This window comes from Ictidomys tridecemlineatus, chromosome 11 (genome assembly GCF_052094955.1).
Source record: "Ictidomys tridecemlineatus isolate mIctTri1 chromosome 11, mIctTri1.hap1, whole genome shotgun sequence".
NCBI lineage: Eukaryota > Metazoa > Chordata > Mammalia > Rodentia > Sciuridae > Ictidomys > Ictidomys tridecemlineatus.
The window spans coordinates 28,978,311-28,995,853 of NC_135487.1; the positions used below are offsets into that span (position 1 = coordinate 28,978,311).

At 38.2% G+C, this 17,543-nt stretch overlaps 1 protein-coding gene across 5 annotated transcripts; it reads left to right on the forward strand.

Moving 5' to 3' along the window:
* Window positions 1-1,029: 1,029 nt before the first annotated feature.
* On the forward strand, window positions 1,030-17,137 carry Zfp69 (ZFP69 zinc finger protein). Of its 5 annotated transcripts, XM_078026024.1 has the most exons (7): window positions 1,030-1,557; window positions 2,069-2,104; window positions 3,112-3,487; window positions 4,987-5,072; window positions 10,617-10,743; window positions 11,061-11,156; window positions 15,891-17,137. In XM_078026024.1, exons 3-7 carry the CDS (start codon window positions 3,364-3,366, stop codon window positions 17,021-17,023), a joined length of 1,566 nt encoding a protein of 521 aa, XP_077882150.1. In that variant the 5' UTR covers window positions 1,030-1,557; window positions 2,069-2,104; window positions 3,112-3,363; the 3' UTR covers window positions 17,024-17,137. The 5 variants fall into 5 exon arrangements, with proteins under 5 accessions (XP_077882150.1, XP_077882149.1, XP_077882151.1 ...); XM_078026023.1 differs by lacking the exon at window positions 2,069-2,104; XM_078026025.1 differs by lacking the exon at window positions 2,069-2,104 and having other exon boundaries at window positions 3,210-3,487.
* The last annotated feature ends 406 nt before the right edge of the window (window positions 17,138-17,543 follow it).

The following is a 17,543-nucleotide window of genomic DNA, read 5'->3' on the forward strand; positions in this document are numbered from 1 at the left end:
CATGTTAATCTGCATAAGCTGTGACATTATCAGCATTGTCTTGCTTAGTTTGCTTGTATGGCCAGCTCCCAAGGAACAACTGTCAAGATGTACATGCAAGAAAAGAAGCTCTTACAGTTAACATTAACTTGCCTTAGTTCCTGGTGTGCATAAGTCAATGTCCTTCAATGTAATATGTATCTGGACATTCAATTGGCCCAGGCTTGCTCTCATTGTTCCCTAATATGGCTAGGTTTTTGGGAATATGAAGAGAGCCCTCAGGAACATAATGTTTTAATGTTCCTATTTTCTTTAAGGATGATATGAATACACAGACACACCAAGGGCACAGGGACGCTTGCATAGTGCACAGTACACATACACATATGTATGCACGTGCTACACCACACACACACACACACACACACACACATACACACACACACACACACACACACACCTTGTGAGGACACAGAAAGCAGCCATCTGCAACCCAGGGAGATAAGCCGCAGGAGAAATCAAACTAACTCCCAGAAGTTTGAGAAAATGTATTTCTGTAGGTTAAGCCACCTGATGTGTGTGTGTGTGTGTGTGTGTGTGTGTGTGTTTTTATGGTAGTCTTAGCAAACTAATACATATCTCTTTAAACTTAAAACATGTATTCCAGAAAATAATGTAATTATTTTCTGAGGCTCCTGCTATCACCTGAGGGCATCATTGATTTATTTTCCTACTTATTACTAATTTCATCAGAATGAAGTCTCAAGAGAGCAGGAAAGCGTGCATTCTGTGCTGCGTCCTAAGATCTTGTAAGGACGCGTGGCGGGTCACGAGCATCAGGAAGAGAGCTGCTGGGCCAGTGAATGAACGCAGGACCCCAGGCTTCCCCATCAGCCTGCCGGCCTTGGGGCCCAGCGGCCCAGCGGCCCAGCCCGGGCAACAAGCGGGTGGCCTCCTAGGGGGCCGCCCCCAGGGTCTGGGTGGCCGCGGACGCGAGCCGGGGCGCTCGGCGGCTTCCGGCTTCCGGGTGCTCGGGCGCGCGCTGGCTCCGGAGAGGGCGGGCGGCGGGTTGCGGAGTCTCGGCGAGACGCGCGGGCGTAGGGCCGGGACTGAGCGGATCGCGTTGGGTGGGCGGGCCGGCTGGGGCAGGGCAGCGGGCTGCGGGCGTCGCTGGCCACCTGGAGGGCGCGTCCCGGGGCGCAGGCGCTGCAAGACGCCCCGCTCGGCCTCTGAGGCCGGGTGCACTTGGCGGTGGCTGCTGGCTCGGGCTTTAAAGTCACCGTCAGCGCCGGTTCAGGGCGCCCTCCCATTCCAGCCCCAAAGCCACCCATCCTAGAGGGCCCTGGATGGAAATTTGGAAGAAAGCCTGGTCCAGTCCGGAGGCCCAGGGTCCTCCGGGCTTCAGAAGGACGTCTAGGCGAACGCTGGAGGTTGTGGACGGTCCGTAAAAGGGTGGGAAAGAACAGAATCTGTTACCACCCAGTCCTTCTCTGGAGACCTCTGCAGCAGAAAGGCTCGGGAGCGAGCGTCCCCACGTCCCAACCCTGGCCCTCCCGGCGTCCAAGGCCCACCCACCCGGTGAGTACTCCTCTGCTGGTCTACCTCTCTTTTCGGGGCTGGCCTATCTGGGAGACCTGTGGGGGTGCGAAGACTTCAAAGTGAAGCCCCTCCGTCATTAAACGCTTCTTAGGGACGAGTCCAAAGTTTCTGTACTTCGATAAGGAGTCCTTTTTTTTAATTTTTATTTTTTATTTTTAGGTGGACACAATATCTTTATTTTTTATGTGGTGCTAAGGATCGAACCCAGCGCCCTGCACATGCCAGGCGATCGCGTTACTGCTTGAGCCACATCCCCAGCTCATTGAGGTCCTTTTTAAATATTCAGGGGTAGGATATTTCCTATAATCTCCAGTCTCTAAGGACGCACGCAGTCAATAAGTCTCTTCTCCACGAACTTCAGAAAGTCGGGCCACCCGCCCCCCATTTTTAAAATTTTTTAATTGTAGATGGACACAGTATCTTTATTTATATATTATTATTTAAAAATATTTTTTAGTTGTTGATAGACCTTTATTTTATTTTTATGTAGGGTTGAGGATCGAACCCAGTGCCTCAAACATGCCAGGCAAGTGCGCTACCGCTGAGCCCCAACCGGGGCCCTCTTTATTTATTTTTATGTGGGGCTGAGGATCAACCCAGTGCCTCATACATGCAAGGCAAGAGCTCTACCATTGAGCTACAACCCTAGCCTGGGTCACCCTCTTTTCCACCGAGCTGTTTTGAGGACTCCAGATATACTGGACCAGGTCATGGTGGAGGTACCTGCCTAGATGCCAGTGGTTGGATGAGTTGATTTGGGTTGTTTTCAAATCTGCCTGCTACCAATAATTCTGTAGGAGCCCTGGTTAAACTTAAAGTACTATATTTATTCCATTTAAGCATTAACCCCTCCCCCAATTTAACATTTCCGAACCCAGGATGCATTTTATCAGTTGTTAGGCTTCACGGGTGATGATGTATCTGTTACTGTTTGCCCCAGCTAAAACAGCTATGTGATTATTCCATCAGTTAAGATACTAAAAATGAACTTTACATGCATATTTCAAATTATTTTTTAAAAATAACTTTAAAAAATAATGGTATGACACAGCATAAAATAAAAGGTTTATAAGGGCTTGCTATATATGCTTAGTGTTGTCTCAGTTAATCAACATTGCAACTCTACAAAATGCAATTACTATTCCTATTTTATAGGTGAGCAAACTGAAGCTCACAGAATTGAAATGCCTCAGAGCTTTTATTGGCTAATGTCTGGGTTCTAGCCAGGCTGTCTGGTTTTAAAGCCTGTGTTGACTCTCAAATCTGGATCCAAGCAGAATAAGCATGTAGCTTACAAGGTGGGAAATCAAGGCAAATGTTTGTGCATCTTTGGATGTTTGCTGTCTTTGTGTTTATGTGGAATCGGGAGATGGAAGCTACATCCAAGAAATCTGATTATACTTACTCTTGCATTGATGCCGCACCATTGTATTAGATCTTTTGCATTTTAAAATATATTTCTGCAGGTTCTGGAGTTCTGGCCATATGAAAAGTGTTTCTGGATTTCTTTTTTCTTGTCTTTTGTTCCTCTAGAATGATTACAAAGCCATGTACTTAAACTAGCTCACCTGACTGCCTCCCAAAAAATGGTGTCCAGTTTTCAGAGTTGTTAAAGTCACTCCAACCTCTAGGGTCCTCCAGGTCCTAGTCCTGCAGGGACATGCCAAAGCCCTGAGGGCAGAAGATTGCAGTCTGAGAAAGACCACGCAATTGCCAAGCCTCTCATTGGAGGTTCTGGCAATTTCCTCACCAGAAGTGGACAAGGCCAGTTGGTCGTGCATCATCATGCCTCAGCAGCTCCTGATCACCCTGCCCAAGGCCAGTACCTGGGTGAAGTTACACCATCCAAGGAAGGCCAAGGAGGAGGCGCCCTCATGGGAGGATGTGACTAAAATGTTTGAAGAAGAAGGTGAGAATAGACTGAAGGAGGGGGAAGAAGGAGGTCTCGTTTATGTGAACAGATGTACTTCATTGAGGTTGTTTCTTGGGGAGAAAATTGGAGGAAAGAAGGTCTTTGAGGGGGTTCACTCGTGCTGAGCTCATAGCTTTTGGGGTAGTCTAGCTGGGAGAGAAAATATTGGGCTCCCATCTCAGGCTCTTTTTCAATATGTGCTCCATGCTGCTCCCATCTCCTGGCATCAGATAAAATACATGAGGGGAAGCTAGAATAGAGTTATTCCCCACTTCTGGCTCTTAAGTGTGGGAATGTGATTCACATGTAGAGGGATCAAAGGGTTCTGACCCCAAAGTCCTCTGAAGGGTTTTCCAGCTCAAGTGCTAGTCATTTTAGCTACTTATTGGTTAAAAATATTTAACCAATATTTTTGACAAGCATCAGATTTCCACCCCTCCCTCTCCAAGAGGCAGAAATAACATGCCTGATTCCTCTCATATTACCTTGAACTATGTAAATTAGGCAGGAGACATGTCTAAGACATACCCACCTTATTTAGTGGTCTGGTCAGGAGAAGATATATGGAGAGAGGAATAAATGTGTCTCATGTGATGTCCTCATACCTCTAATACTTCATATCCAACTAGTATTTTTATTGTATTCCATCTATGTCAGGTACGGACTTTGGCTAAGCATCTTGAGAGATTGGGGGGCAGGGAGAAGAAGAAGAAGAAGAATTATCTCTAAAGCTGATTATTAGTTGAAAGAGTAGATAGATATACAACCAAATCAAAAGAAGATAGCCTAAGAAAAGCTCTTTTGGAATCCTGAGGAAATATAAGTCAGATAGATTGAGTTGAGTCTGGAAAAGTATCTGAAGCTTTTTATAGAAGATTTGGAGGAAGTATAGAAAAGTGGGTACTTTGATGAGAGGTTTAGAGAATGGCAACTATTTAGTCTAAATGAGGGTTAAGAATGTGAAGTTGGTGGTGTCCCAGGTATAAAGGTTGGTAGTTTGGAGGTAACCACTGCTGAGAAAATAAGCTTTGGGCAGATCATAGACTGCCTTGAAGTCCATGGTGAAATGTTTGAATTTTTTCTTTCTTATCTGTGGGAGACCCTTTGAGGATTTTGGAACAAAGAAGTGGCCTGATAGATTTGTGCTTTTGACCATTGGGAAGTATCAATACCCAAAGCAACACACTGCAGGTCCTCTCACTAAGGAGTTTTGGGCTCCTTTGAGTCATTCTAGATGTCCCCCCACATTTATTATTATTTTTTTAGTTTTAGATGGACACAACACAATCTTCATTTTATTTTTATGTGGTGCTGAGGATCGAACCCAGTGCCTCAAGCATACTAGGTGTGCAGTCTACCACTGAGCCACAATCCTAGCCCTAGATGTCCCCTTTTGTGAATATTTTTTTGGGGAAGAGTCAGTGGGTCTACAGAACAGTTCTTGCATTTGAGAGGTTTGAGTAGATGCAAAATTCATAGTTCTTTTCGTTCCCTAGTTCTGCTGTCTCAGGATGCTGCTGAGACCCAGGAAGAAAGTTTAGAGGATGAATTGACCCCTGACCTCCTGACAGCAGAACCCCAGGTGGGTTGGAGCTTCCTCATTTTTTTAATAATGCTTCTTGTTTTTTAACCTGTCTGTTTTGGGAGAAGTGAGTGGGTTGAGACGAACAAGTTCAACTATGCGAGTTGCTCTCATTCAGAAACTTGAGCTTCTGTGGTGACGGTATCTCTGCTCATAGGGGCCTTCCTGCAACTCTTGTTTCTCACCAGCATCTTGATCTGATATTGTGCTATTTTTTGTAGAGAACGCATAATGAATGATATTTCCAGCTCCTAAAAACCAATGGATTTTACTTGGGATCTAAGATAAATGTCAATATAATATTCAAAATCCATAAGTGAGATGAAATTCTGACATTCTTAGTGATATATCCATATCACTGTGAACTCTTTAAGAGATGACCCTTGGCAAAGTGAGAAGAAATGGCCACATCTTTGAGGTGGGGCAAAGAGCAGGAGCAGCTTTAAGAGCAGTTAGGATAGCGTGTCAGAAATGGGGTCTTCACCATCTGGTGGAAACATGGGTAAAACAAAAGGAAATTAAAAGACTTTTACAGAGGTATTATTGGAGACAGAAGAGTTGTTTTTTTTAACATTTATTTTTTAGTTTTAGGTGGACACAATATCTTTATTTTATATCCATCCCAGTGCCTCATGCATGCTAGGCAAGCACTCTACCACTGAGCCACAACTCCAGCTCAACACAAGAGTTTTAAGTAAAAAGAACTTTAAATCTGAAATTAGATGATATTGGATTTGATTTTATCTGGTATTAGATGGTGCACAGTTTGATTTTCTCTCATCTTCCTTGCTTGGTGTCTAGGGCAATTTTTTTTTTTCTTTTGGCTCTTTACAATCTATTTCCTTAGCTAAGAAATTTAGATGTTAATGTCTGCCTTCTAGGGTTAAAATTCATTCCAGTTATTTATGGTAATATGGAAGAAATCATAGTTAGTTAAATAATATATTAATTATTTAAAGAATCATCTTTTCTCTACATTCCACATATCTGGAATCCCTCACTTCCTAACATTTATCAAAAAGTAGATTCCTTAGCGATGGGAAAGGATTAAATTTTTTTTAAATTGAAGTATAAATGACATACAGGAAAATACATTTAGGAAATGTATTCTATTTTGACATGTGCATGTACCCATGTAATCAAATTAATAAAGAGAACATTGCCTCCATCTCAGAAAATTCCTTCTTGTGCTTTCCAATTTGTACTCTGCTCCAGCCCTCATAAGGAATACATGAAATTTGTATTACTTATTATAATTGCATATAAATCCACAAATGTCTTTTTTAAAAAATATTTTTTAGTTGTCACAATACCTTTATTTTTATGTGGTGCTGAGGATTGAACCAAGTGCCTCATATGTGCTAGGTGAGCACTCTGCCACTGAGCCACAACCCCAGTCCCACAAATGTCTTAAAAGAGTTTAATTTAAAAAAAGAATATAGGGGCTGGGGTTGTGGCTCAGCGGTAGAGTGCGAGACCCTGGGTTCGATCCTCAGCACCACATAAAAATAAATAAGTGAAATAAAGGTATTGTTAAAAAAAAGAATATATATTCTGTAATTGTTTATGATATTCGATAAATATCAGTTAATTATTTGATAGTAATGTTCAAATCTTCCATATCCTTGATGAATTTTTGTCAGTTTTTATCAATTACTGAGAGGATATTAAAATCTATAATCATGAGGCTGGGGCTGTGGCTTAGTGGTAGAGCACTTGCCTTGCATGTGTGAGGCACTGGATTCGATTCTCAGTGCTTCATGTAAATAAATGAATAAAATAAAGGTCTATTAACAACTAAATAATTTTTTTAAAAAATCTGTAATCATGATTTTATCTGTATCTCTTTAGTTCTATCAACTTTTATTTATTTGAAGTCTGTCATCAGATGCATAAACACGATTGTTGTCTTCTTGAATTGATGCACTTATTATTATGAAATATCCCTCTGATTTATGGCCATACCACCCTGAATGCACCTGATCTTGTTTAAAATGTCCTCCTTTTTTAAATTTTTAAATTATAAATACACAACTTTTAAAAAATATCTTTATTTTTATTTGGTTTATTTTTATGTGGTGCTGAGGATCAAACTCAGGGCCTCACGCATGCGAGGCAAACACTCAACCTTTGAGCTACAACCCCAGCCTTAAAATGTCCTCCTTTTTAAAACTATTGGTGTCTTTATAGTTAAAGTGTGACCTTTTTAAATGTGGGTGGGTCTTGCTAGTTTAGTCTATTTACAGTTAAAGTAATCATTAATATGGATGGGTCTAAGTGTAGGTTGTTCTTTGCTATTCCTTTCTGTTCTTTTTTTTCTTTGTTCCTTCTCTCCTGCCTTCTTTTGGATTAAATTATTTCTGAGTATCCCATTTTATGTCCTCCAGTGACTTTTTTTTTTTTTTGTATTAGGGATTGAACCCAGGTGTGCCTAACCACTGAACCACATCCCCTGCCCTTTTTATTTTATGTTTTTATTTTGAGACAGGGTCTTGCTAAGTTTCTTAGGGCCTTACTAAATTGCTGAGGCTGGCTTTGAACTTGTGATCCTCCTGCCTCAGCCTCTCAACCACTGGGATTCAGGCATTTACCACCACACTTGGCCACTCCAGTGACTTTTAAGCTACATTTTTTGTTTGTTTGTTTGTTTTGTTTTAGTGGTCATTCTATCATGGTATGCATTTTTAAATTTATTTCAGTTGCTTTGAATTAACATACCGCACCACATGTTACTATGAAAACATATTTCCATTTACTGCTTCCTATTCTTTGTTCTATCATCATCACATATTCTACCTTTTGTGTTACAAACCCCACAATACATTGTTTGCATTTTTGCTTTTGATGGTAAATTGTCTTATTTAAAAATTAAGAAACCAGGTATGGTGGCACACACCTGTAATCCCATGAACTCAGGAGGCTGAGGAAGGAGGATCACAAGTTCTAGGCCAGCTTCAGCAATTTAGAAAGTCTCAAAATAAAAACAAAAAGAAGAGCTGGGGGGCTAGGCACAGTGACACATGCCTGTAATCCCAATAATCCCAGTGACCCCAGAGGCTCAGGCAGGAGGAGGATCATAAATTCAAGGCCAGCCTCAGCAATTTAGCAAGACCTTATCACAAAATAAAAAATAGAAAGGACTGGAGATGTAGTTAAGTGGTAGAGCACTCCTGGGTTCAATCCTTAGTTGAAAACCACAAAAGCAAAAAAATAACCCGAGTCTTTTGTATTTGCCTACTGCTTAATAATTCAGGTACTCTTCATTTTTTAAACCTTTTGTTCCAAATTTCTGGAGTTTATTTCCCTTCAATCTGAAAAACGTTATCATGTCTTGTAGTGTAAGTGTTCTGGTGACCAATTTGTACAGTTTTTGTTAATCTAAACATACCTTAATATTTTCTCTTATTTGAGAATCCTCTATTGGATTTAGAATTCTAGGTTATTTTTTCTTTAAGTATTTTAAAAAGGTTCCATTATCTTTTAGCTTGTATTGTTTCTGATGAGGAGTTGCCTGTTATTCTTATCATTATGTGATGTGTCTTTATTTCATACCAATTTTTTTTAATTGTTTTTATTTGTTTCCCTTTTCTTACCATCTTTTCTCCTGATAGGCGTTCATCTTGGACTAAACTCCACTTGGGTTCCAGATCTTTCGCCTGCTTTTACAATCTTCAACTTTATTTTATTATTCAGCAGTTTTGCTGTGAAATACATAGGTATAGGGTTTTTTTGGGATGTGGGTAGGTGTTTATTTATCCCTTTTGGGGTTTGCTAAGCTTCTTGAATTTGTAAGTTCCATCAGTTTAGAAGTTTTTCAGCTACTTTTTCTTTAAATATTTTGCTTTCTTCTTCTGAGGTTTCAATTATATCATTTGATATTAACCCACAAGTTTTTTTTTTCTCTTACTGCTCTAGTTTGACAGTATCTATTGACTCATTTTTAAGTTTTATTCTGAGCTTGTCTTATTTACCTGGTCTACTTTAAGGCCATTAAATGATTTTTTCATACATTGTATTTTTCATTTGTAGAATTTTTATCTCTTTTCTAGCATTTCTGTATCTCTCTAAAGTTATTTCCATCTCTTTATCCATTCTATCTTTTATTGTAAATTCTTTAGCATATATTTAAATAATTGCTTTGAAGTTCTTATCTGGTAATTTCAGTGACTTGATTATCTGTGTATCTGTTTTGATTTTTATTTTCTTGATTATTGGTCATATTTCCCCCTTGTTTACGCATCTATTTATTTATTTGTTTGTTTAGTTTTTTGGTACTGGGAATTGATCCCAGGGTCACTTAATCACTGAGCTACATTCCCAACCCTTTTTATTTTGAGACAGAGTCTCACTAAGTTGCTTAGGATCTTGCTCAATTAATGAGGCTGTCCTTGAACTTGGGATCCTCCTGCCTCAGTTTCCCAAGTTGCTGGAATTATAGGCATGTGCCACCACATCCAGTGTCTAATAATTTAAAAGAAACTATATATATAAAAACAATGGAATATGAGGGGAGTGTGTGTGTATAGATAGATAGGTTTTTGTTTTGTTTTGTTTTATTGTATTTTTAAGATATTCTAAGTTCTTTCCTCTGTCTGTTGGTTAAGATGAGGGGCTGATTATTCTTATTCCTCCTGGAGCTGTGACTGAGCTCTGGCAGTGATACATCTTTAATTTGATTGAATTTTGCCTCATTGCCAATGCTTCTCACCACCACTAAGGGGCAGTCTTTTTTTTAATCTTTCAGTATTTAAGCTAGGAAGGCATTAGACTACAGTTCCAGACATTTGTCCATCTTGGACTAAACTCCATCTGGGCCCCAGAATTCAAGCTCAGCAAGAATGCATAGGTATTTGATGAAAGTATTAGGAACAGAAGTGCCTGTCCTACCCCTATTCCCTACCCCTTCTGTTCTCATCTTCTTCTACAGTCCCCTTCCCTAACCTACTCCATCCATGCTCTTTACCTTTTGTTCCTCAAATAAGCTAAGAATGTTCTCATCAGGTGCAAGTGGCCTGTAATCCCAGGAGGATCTCGAGTTCAAAGACAGCCTCAGCAAAAGCAAGGTATTAAGCAACTCAGTGAGACCCTGTCTCTAAATAAAATAGAAAATAGGAGTGGAAATGTGGCTCAGTGGTCAAGTGCCCCTGAGTTCAATCCCCAGTACCCGCTCTCCTACCCACCAAAAAAAGAATGTTCTCACCTAAAATTCTTTACACCTCTCTGGAATGCTCTCCCCACAGATTCCTCATGGTTCTTCCTCACTGAATTCATCTCTCTAGCCAAATATCATCCTTTCAAAGCAACTTTATAAGTACTCTACACAAAAGATCATTTTTACACTCACTTTGGGTCTCCCTATTCCCTCTGATCTGCTTAATTTTTTCTAAGGCATGTATGATCATATGTCCTACATATTTAATATTTATAGTAATTTCAAAACAGATCCAGGGAGGCCCCTGGTAAAATTGATTTGGAATCTCCCAAAACTTTGAAACTGTCAGAAATCCTTAGACTCTAACTGAAAAGGAATGTTTGATGTTCTAGGAACTGTTGACCTTCAAGGACATATTTGTGGACTTTACCCAGGAGGAGTGGGGGCATTTGGCCCCTACTCACCGCAGTTTGTACCGGGATGTGATGCTGGAGAACTATAGGAATCTGGTGTCAGTGGGTAAGGATGGGTCATTCATATATCCAGAAACCTGCCCATTATAGAATAGTCATTATTTCTAAATTATCAATATTGTAAATTCTTTGGAGACTTGGCCTTGGGTTCTGCATTAAAGATGTATTATTCCTTTGAAAACCAAGCCAGGGCAGATATGATTCCTTGGGGATCAACTTTACTTTATAGAGCTAGAATAGAAAGACATGTCCCTTCCCATTCTCAGAGCCCCTGAATACCAGAACACTAGAACTAAATTCTAAGGATGGTACTTAGCCATAAACATAAATATTCATATTCTTTCTCTTTTACTTCATAACCAGGATATCAGTTTTCCAAGCCTAGTGTGATTTCCCAGTTGGAGAAAGGAGAAGAGCCATGGATGATACAGAAAGAAGGCCTGGGAAATGACGTTTCAGGTAAGACCAAGGGAGATGATAGCTTTTAGTATGTGGGTTAGTCCTCAGGGCCCTCCCAGGCGGCCAGGAATGCTCTGGCTACTGGACAAGGGATGCACTAAACCTAATTTTACCCCTCTCTCTTCACTGAGCCCTTGCAAAAGTCTCTCAATAATATGATTATTGGTCATATTTTCCCCCTGTTTACACATAAACCACAATTTATTCATTTTTCTGTTGGTATACTATATTGTTTCCAATTGTCCTCATTAAGGTTAAAGTTGATTTTCCTTCTTTCTCCAGTATCCTAAGTCCTGCCCACCTAAAGCTCTTTCCTCTAAGTAGTCAGATGTATGTGGTCTCTCCACAGAAAACAGATCTCTTTTCAGGACTGTACAAATCTTAATTTTCTCTCTTCCACTCTATTTCCACTTTTCCCCACATTTTATTTTCCAATTCCAGTTTTCATCTCTTTTTAATTTACCTGTCTTATTTTTTGGTAATAGCTACTTCATGAATAATCCTGTAAGAGAAAATAGCACAGAATTCCTTCTCGCCCAATCCAGTAACAATTTTCCTGAACTTTGCTTTTATTATGAAAAATTTTAGACATTTTGAAAGGCATAGAGAACATTATAACACATTTCTATGTAACTTCCATCCAGATTAAGAAATAAAAGTTGAAGCCCTGCTGTTCCTCTCCCACCTTTCAAAATAACCACTCTTCTGTTTAAATATTACTGTTGCCATTTGTCTTCTTACTTTCATTCATTACTTACTTTCATTACATCCCTAAACAACAGCATTGTTTTACACATTCTTCAAATAAATGATAAATGTACTTTCCTTGCATCTTTTAAAAATATTTATTTTTTAGTTGTAGTTGGACACAATACCTTTATTTCACTTGTTTATTTTTATATGATGCTGAGGATTGAACCCAGGGTCTCGAACGTGCGAGGCGAGCGCTCTACCCCTTGAGCCACAACCCCAGCCCTTTCCTTGCATTTTTTAAAAAATATTTTTTAGTTGTTAAAGTATCTTTATTTTTTATGTATTTGTATGCAGTGCTGAGGATCAAACTCAGTGCCTCACACATGCCAGGCAAGTGCTCTGCCACTGAGCCATAACCCCAGTCCCCTTTCCTTGCTTTTCTTGTTCAACACTGTTGATGTTACTCTATGTTGTTCTAGTTTATTCATTTCCATTGAATTAATAAACCACAATTTATTCATTTTTCTGTTGGTATACTATGTTGTTTTCAATTTGGGGATTACAGAGATGCTGCAGTCTACTTTTGTGCACATAACTGCTCATATATGTATTCAAATATTTTTTCAAGGTAGTTGGTAGAGCAAAATTGCTGGGTAATGGGATATATTTGCCTTCATTTTACAAGTTATTACCAAGTTCCTCTTCAAAGCAGTGTCACCAATTTGTATTCCTGTCCTCAGGTTTTGAAAGTTCCCAGAACTTAGCATTTCTATCAATACTTGGCATTGTTGAACTTGAAAATTTTTGTAAATTCAGTTGGGTGAATATGATATTATTTCTTTCATTTTCCTAATTAGTCATGAGAGGAAGCATATTCTCATATTTGTTGAACATCCATCCAAGATTCCTTCTCTGTAAATTACCTATTATATCCTTTGCCAATTTTTCTATTATTTATATTTATTAAAATTAGTTTTTAGAAAAGTGTGTGTTTGTATTCTGGATACTGATCGTTAATAGCTTTGTTTTATGAATGTTTTATCTCAGCCAGTGACCCATCTTTCATTTTTAAAAAATAATGTCTTTGGCTAAGCACGGTATTGCACATCCATATTTCCAGCGTTTTGGAAGTTGAAGCAAGAGGATCACAAGTTCAAAGCCAGTCTTAGCAACTTAGCCAAGCCCTAAGCAACTTAGTGAGACTATCTCAAAATAAAAAAGGGCTGGATAAGGCTGGGGTTGTAGCTCAGTGGTAGAGTGCTTGCCTAGCGTAGGCACTGGGTTTGATCCTCAGCTCCACATAAAAATACATAAATAAAATAAAGGTATTGTGTCCACCTACAACTAAAAATAATTAAAAAGGTGGGGGGACTGGGGATATGGCTCAGTGTAGCTCAGTGGTTAAGTGCCCCTGGTTCAACCCTGATACCAATCAATCAATAAATCAGTCAATAAAATGTCTTTTAAAGGATATGTATTATTAAATTTAATTTTACTTAATTTATTAGTTTTTTTCTGTGTCCTTTTTATTATGTAAGATACCCTTTTCTGCCCTGTTATCCTCCATTTTACTATATGTAGATGATATATTCCTTTATACTCCTATATTTTTAGAAGTTTTTTAGTTGTAAATGGGCAGAATACCTTTGTTTTATTGATTTTTATGTGGTGCTGAGGATTGAACCCAGTGCCACACACACACACTAGCCAAGCACTCTACCACTGAGCCACAACCACAGCACCTGTCTGTATTTTTAAAGATTTGCTTTTCATGTTTGTTTGAAATTCATCTGGAATTTATTTTATATATGAGATTAAAAAAAAAGTCTAATTTAACTTTTTCTACATGAACATTTAGTCCAGGAACCATTTGTTGGATAATTGGTGCAGCTATGTCACATGTCAAGGTTCTGTGCTTAGGTCTATTTCTAGGTTCTTTTGCTGGGGGTACTGGGTATTGAACGTGTGGGCACTTGACCACTGAACCACATCCCCAGCCCTATTTTGTATTTTATTTAGAGACAGGGTCTCACTGAGTTGCTTAGCATCTCGCTTTTGCCAAGGCTGTCTTTGAACTCACAAACCTTCTGCCTCAGCCTCCCAAACCGCTGAGATTATGGGAGTGCACCACTGCGTCTGGCTATTTCTGGGCTCGTTCTGTTCCATTTCATTTTTAAAATTTTCTATCCCTACTCTAATTCCGGGCTGTCTTCCTTTACTGTATTCCATAATGAAACCTATTATCTAGTAGAAGTAGTGTACCCACTTTGTTTCTTAAAATTGCCCTGGCTATTACTTAACCCCTTGCTTTTGCAAATGAATTATATAATCAGTGCATTAAATGACAGACACAAATGCTGTGTTGCCATTTTTATTGAAACAGAATCAAATATATAGATCAATTTTGAGAAGATTAACATTATTATGATATTGAATCCTACTATCCAGGAACATGACATATTTTTCCATTTATTGGTATTTATTATAAATTTTTGTTCATTAAAGTTTTAGAATTTCTCCATAAGGTCTTGTACATATTTCATATTATTGTTAAAATTTATTCTGGAAGTTGTGCATTTTATTGCTATTATAGATGATATATATATTTAATATTTAGTTTTTAGTTTTAGGTGGACTCAATATCTTTATTTTATTTTTACATGATGTTGAGGATCAAACCCAGCACCCCACACTTACCAGGCAAGCGTGTTACTGCTTGAGCCACATCCTCAGCCCATAGATGATATGTTTTTAAAAATTGTTTTCTGCTTGTTGCTTGTGTGTAATAACACAATTTATTTTTAATATTGACTTTTTATAGGCAGCCCACCTTGTTTCACTCTGTTATAAATTCTAATAATTGTATATTGTCCTGTGGTTTCTCTTCTGCAACTTGTAATAATGAAAACAATAGGAGATAAGGGAATCATTAGGTGGTACAACACTTCATTAGCATGTGCAAGACCCTGGGTTTTCTCCCCACCACCACCACCACAAAACAAAACAAAATACCAAAAGAAGAAAATAATAATAAAAGGTGCCCTGAATGTCCTTGCCTTGATTCTGGATGAAATCTCAAAGAGGTCTAATAGATAGTCCAGTCTCTAACATGAACAATCTTGATTTTAGTAAAATATTTATTGAATTCAGTGAAATAGTAAAACTCCCAATATCATTCAGAATTAAATTTTGGTTTTTCCTTTTCTGTGGGCCTGCTTCAGGCCTGAATACTAAATTGGGGAGGGGTACACAGATGCCTTCTTTTCTCTTTCCCTATTGTCTTCTCTTCTTCCTCCCCTATTCCCGACCAGAATCAGGGACCTGAAGAGCATAGACTTTGTTATGCTTCTATTCATTTATAATTTGGAATGTAAAAGCACTAATGATTATTCTGTGTTGACCAGGTTAAAGGATATTTTCCTGGAACCTAGCAGCAGTAGCAATACAACTGTCTGGGTTTCTTACATAAATAACATTTTTTTGTATAAATAACATTTCCATGGATGTATTAATATCTCAGGAAGCAGAACTAAATACATACAAATACAAGTTTTAATAAAGGAAAGTGTAATGTTCTTGTGTATATTCTTAGTTTAATCCCTAGTCTTTGAACCAGTGTCTCTTCTGTTTCTGCTGAAATGGGGAGAGGAACATTTTATCTTTCTGAGATTGTTTTCCAAAAATAGTGTCAATGAAAAAATATATATTCATAAAGACACAGCTTTGAAATTTTATTACTTATTAGTAATGGAATTGGTATTTATTGGTACTAAATAGTACTAATAGTTCATTAGAATTATCAGAAATAACAGTACTAAAAAACTCTAGTTTTAATACAAATGAATGACACATTTATCCTATTCACTGTTTCTTAAATTTTATTTCCCATTACCTCCCAGGTTGCATAACCATATATAAAAATAGTCAAAAGCTCATGTGCTTTATGTATTGTTGCCTAAATCTCCATCATATTCCCATTACTGTAATTAATTAAAAAAACACAGTGAAGATGAGTTATTTGCATCTTTTCATTTATTTCAGACTCAAAGAGTAAAACAGAAACCAATGAGTCAACTGCAAAGAATGACATTTCCCAGGAACATTTGTATCATGACATTATGATGGAAAGGTTCATAAGGGATGATATCATTTATTCCACATTGAAAAAAGTTTCCAGATATGATGATGTGTTAGAAAAGCACCAGGAAACCTGTGGAAGAAATGTGAGACAAGCCATTTTGACCCATAAGAAGAGAGTCCAAGATGTTCACAAATACGGGGAAATTATTGTGAGTTCAAATATTTTGGAACAGAAGCATCATAAATGTGACACACCTAGAAAGAGGAAAAAATACAAATTAGATTTGATTAATCATCCAATAAGTTGCATAAGAGCAAAAATCTATGAATGTAATATATGTGAAAAAATGTTCAAACAACCCAATCATCTTACTGAACACATGAGAATTCATACTGGCGAGAAGCCTTTCAGATGTAAGGAATGTGGAAGGGCCTTTAGTCAAAGTGCATCTCTTAATACACATCAGAGGATCCATACTGGTGAGAAACCCTTTGAATGTGAGGAGTGTGGCAAAGCCTTCAGACATCGCTCATCTCTTAATCAGCATCATAGAACTCACACTGGGGAGAAGCCTTATGTATGTGACAAATGTCAGAAAGCTTTCAGCCAGAACATTAGCTTGACCCAACATCTAAAGACTCATTCTGGAGAGAAACCTTTTACTTGCAACGAATGTGGGAAAACCTTTCGACAGATTAGACACCTTAGTGAACACGTAAGAATTCATACTGGGGAGAAGCCCTATGCATGTACTGCATGTTGTAAGACCTTTAGTCATAGAGCATATCTAACACATCACCAGAGAATCCATACTGGTGAAAGACCCTACAAATGTAAGGAATGTGGAAAAGCATTTAGACAGAGGATACACCTTAACAACCATAAAACTGTCCATACAGGAGTGAAAGCATATGAATGCAACCGCTGTGGGAAAGCCTATAGGCATGATTCATCCTTTAAGAAACATCAGAGACATCACACTGGAGAAAAACCTTACGAATGTAATGAATGTGGAAAATCCTTCAGCTATAATTCATCACTAAGTCGACACCATGAAATACACAGGCGGAATGCCTTCCGAAGTAATGTGTAAAAAAAATATTTATTTGATGAGAACAAAAGCCACATCTGAATCAGTGATTCTTAGCTTTAAAATTTCAGGACTCAAATAAATTTGAGAAGTTGATTTAATGATGGCAACTTTAAATTTTGCCTGTTGTGTAAATAAACATTACATTAATAACTACTGACACTTCTATACAAAATACTTAAAATATAGTTCTTCAAATTAAATAAATTAAGTATCATGAAATATTTACAACATATTTTTTCCTGATTTCATGGTGGATTAATAAATTATTTCCTCATGGGAATTCACTGATTTATAGTCCAGCATTTGGGAAATACTATCTAAAATACCACCACTCTTATTTTTTAGATTAAAAAAATTTTTTTCCCATGGGGGAAGTGTTCACATGATATGAAGTTCAGAAAGTGCAGTTATATACAATGAAAAGCCTCCTCCACCCATTTCCCACCACATAATTCTGTTACCTAGAGGCAACCATTTTTTATAACTTTTTTGTGCACCCTTGTAGATTTTTATCTACAAT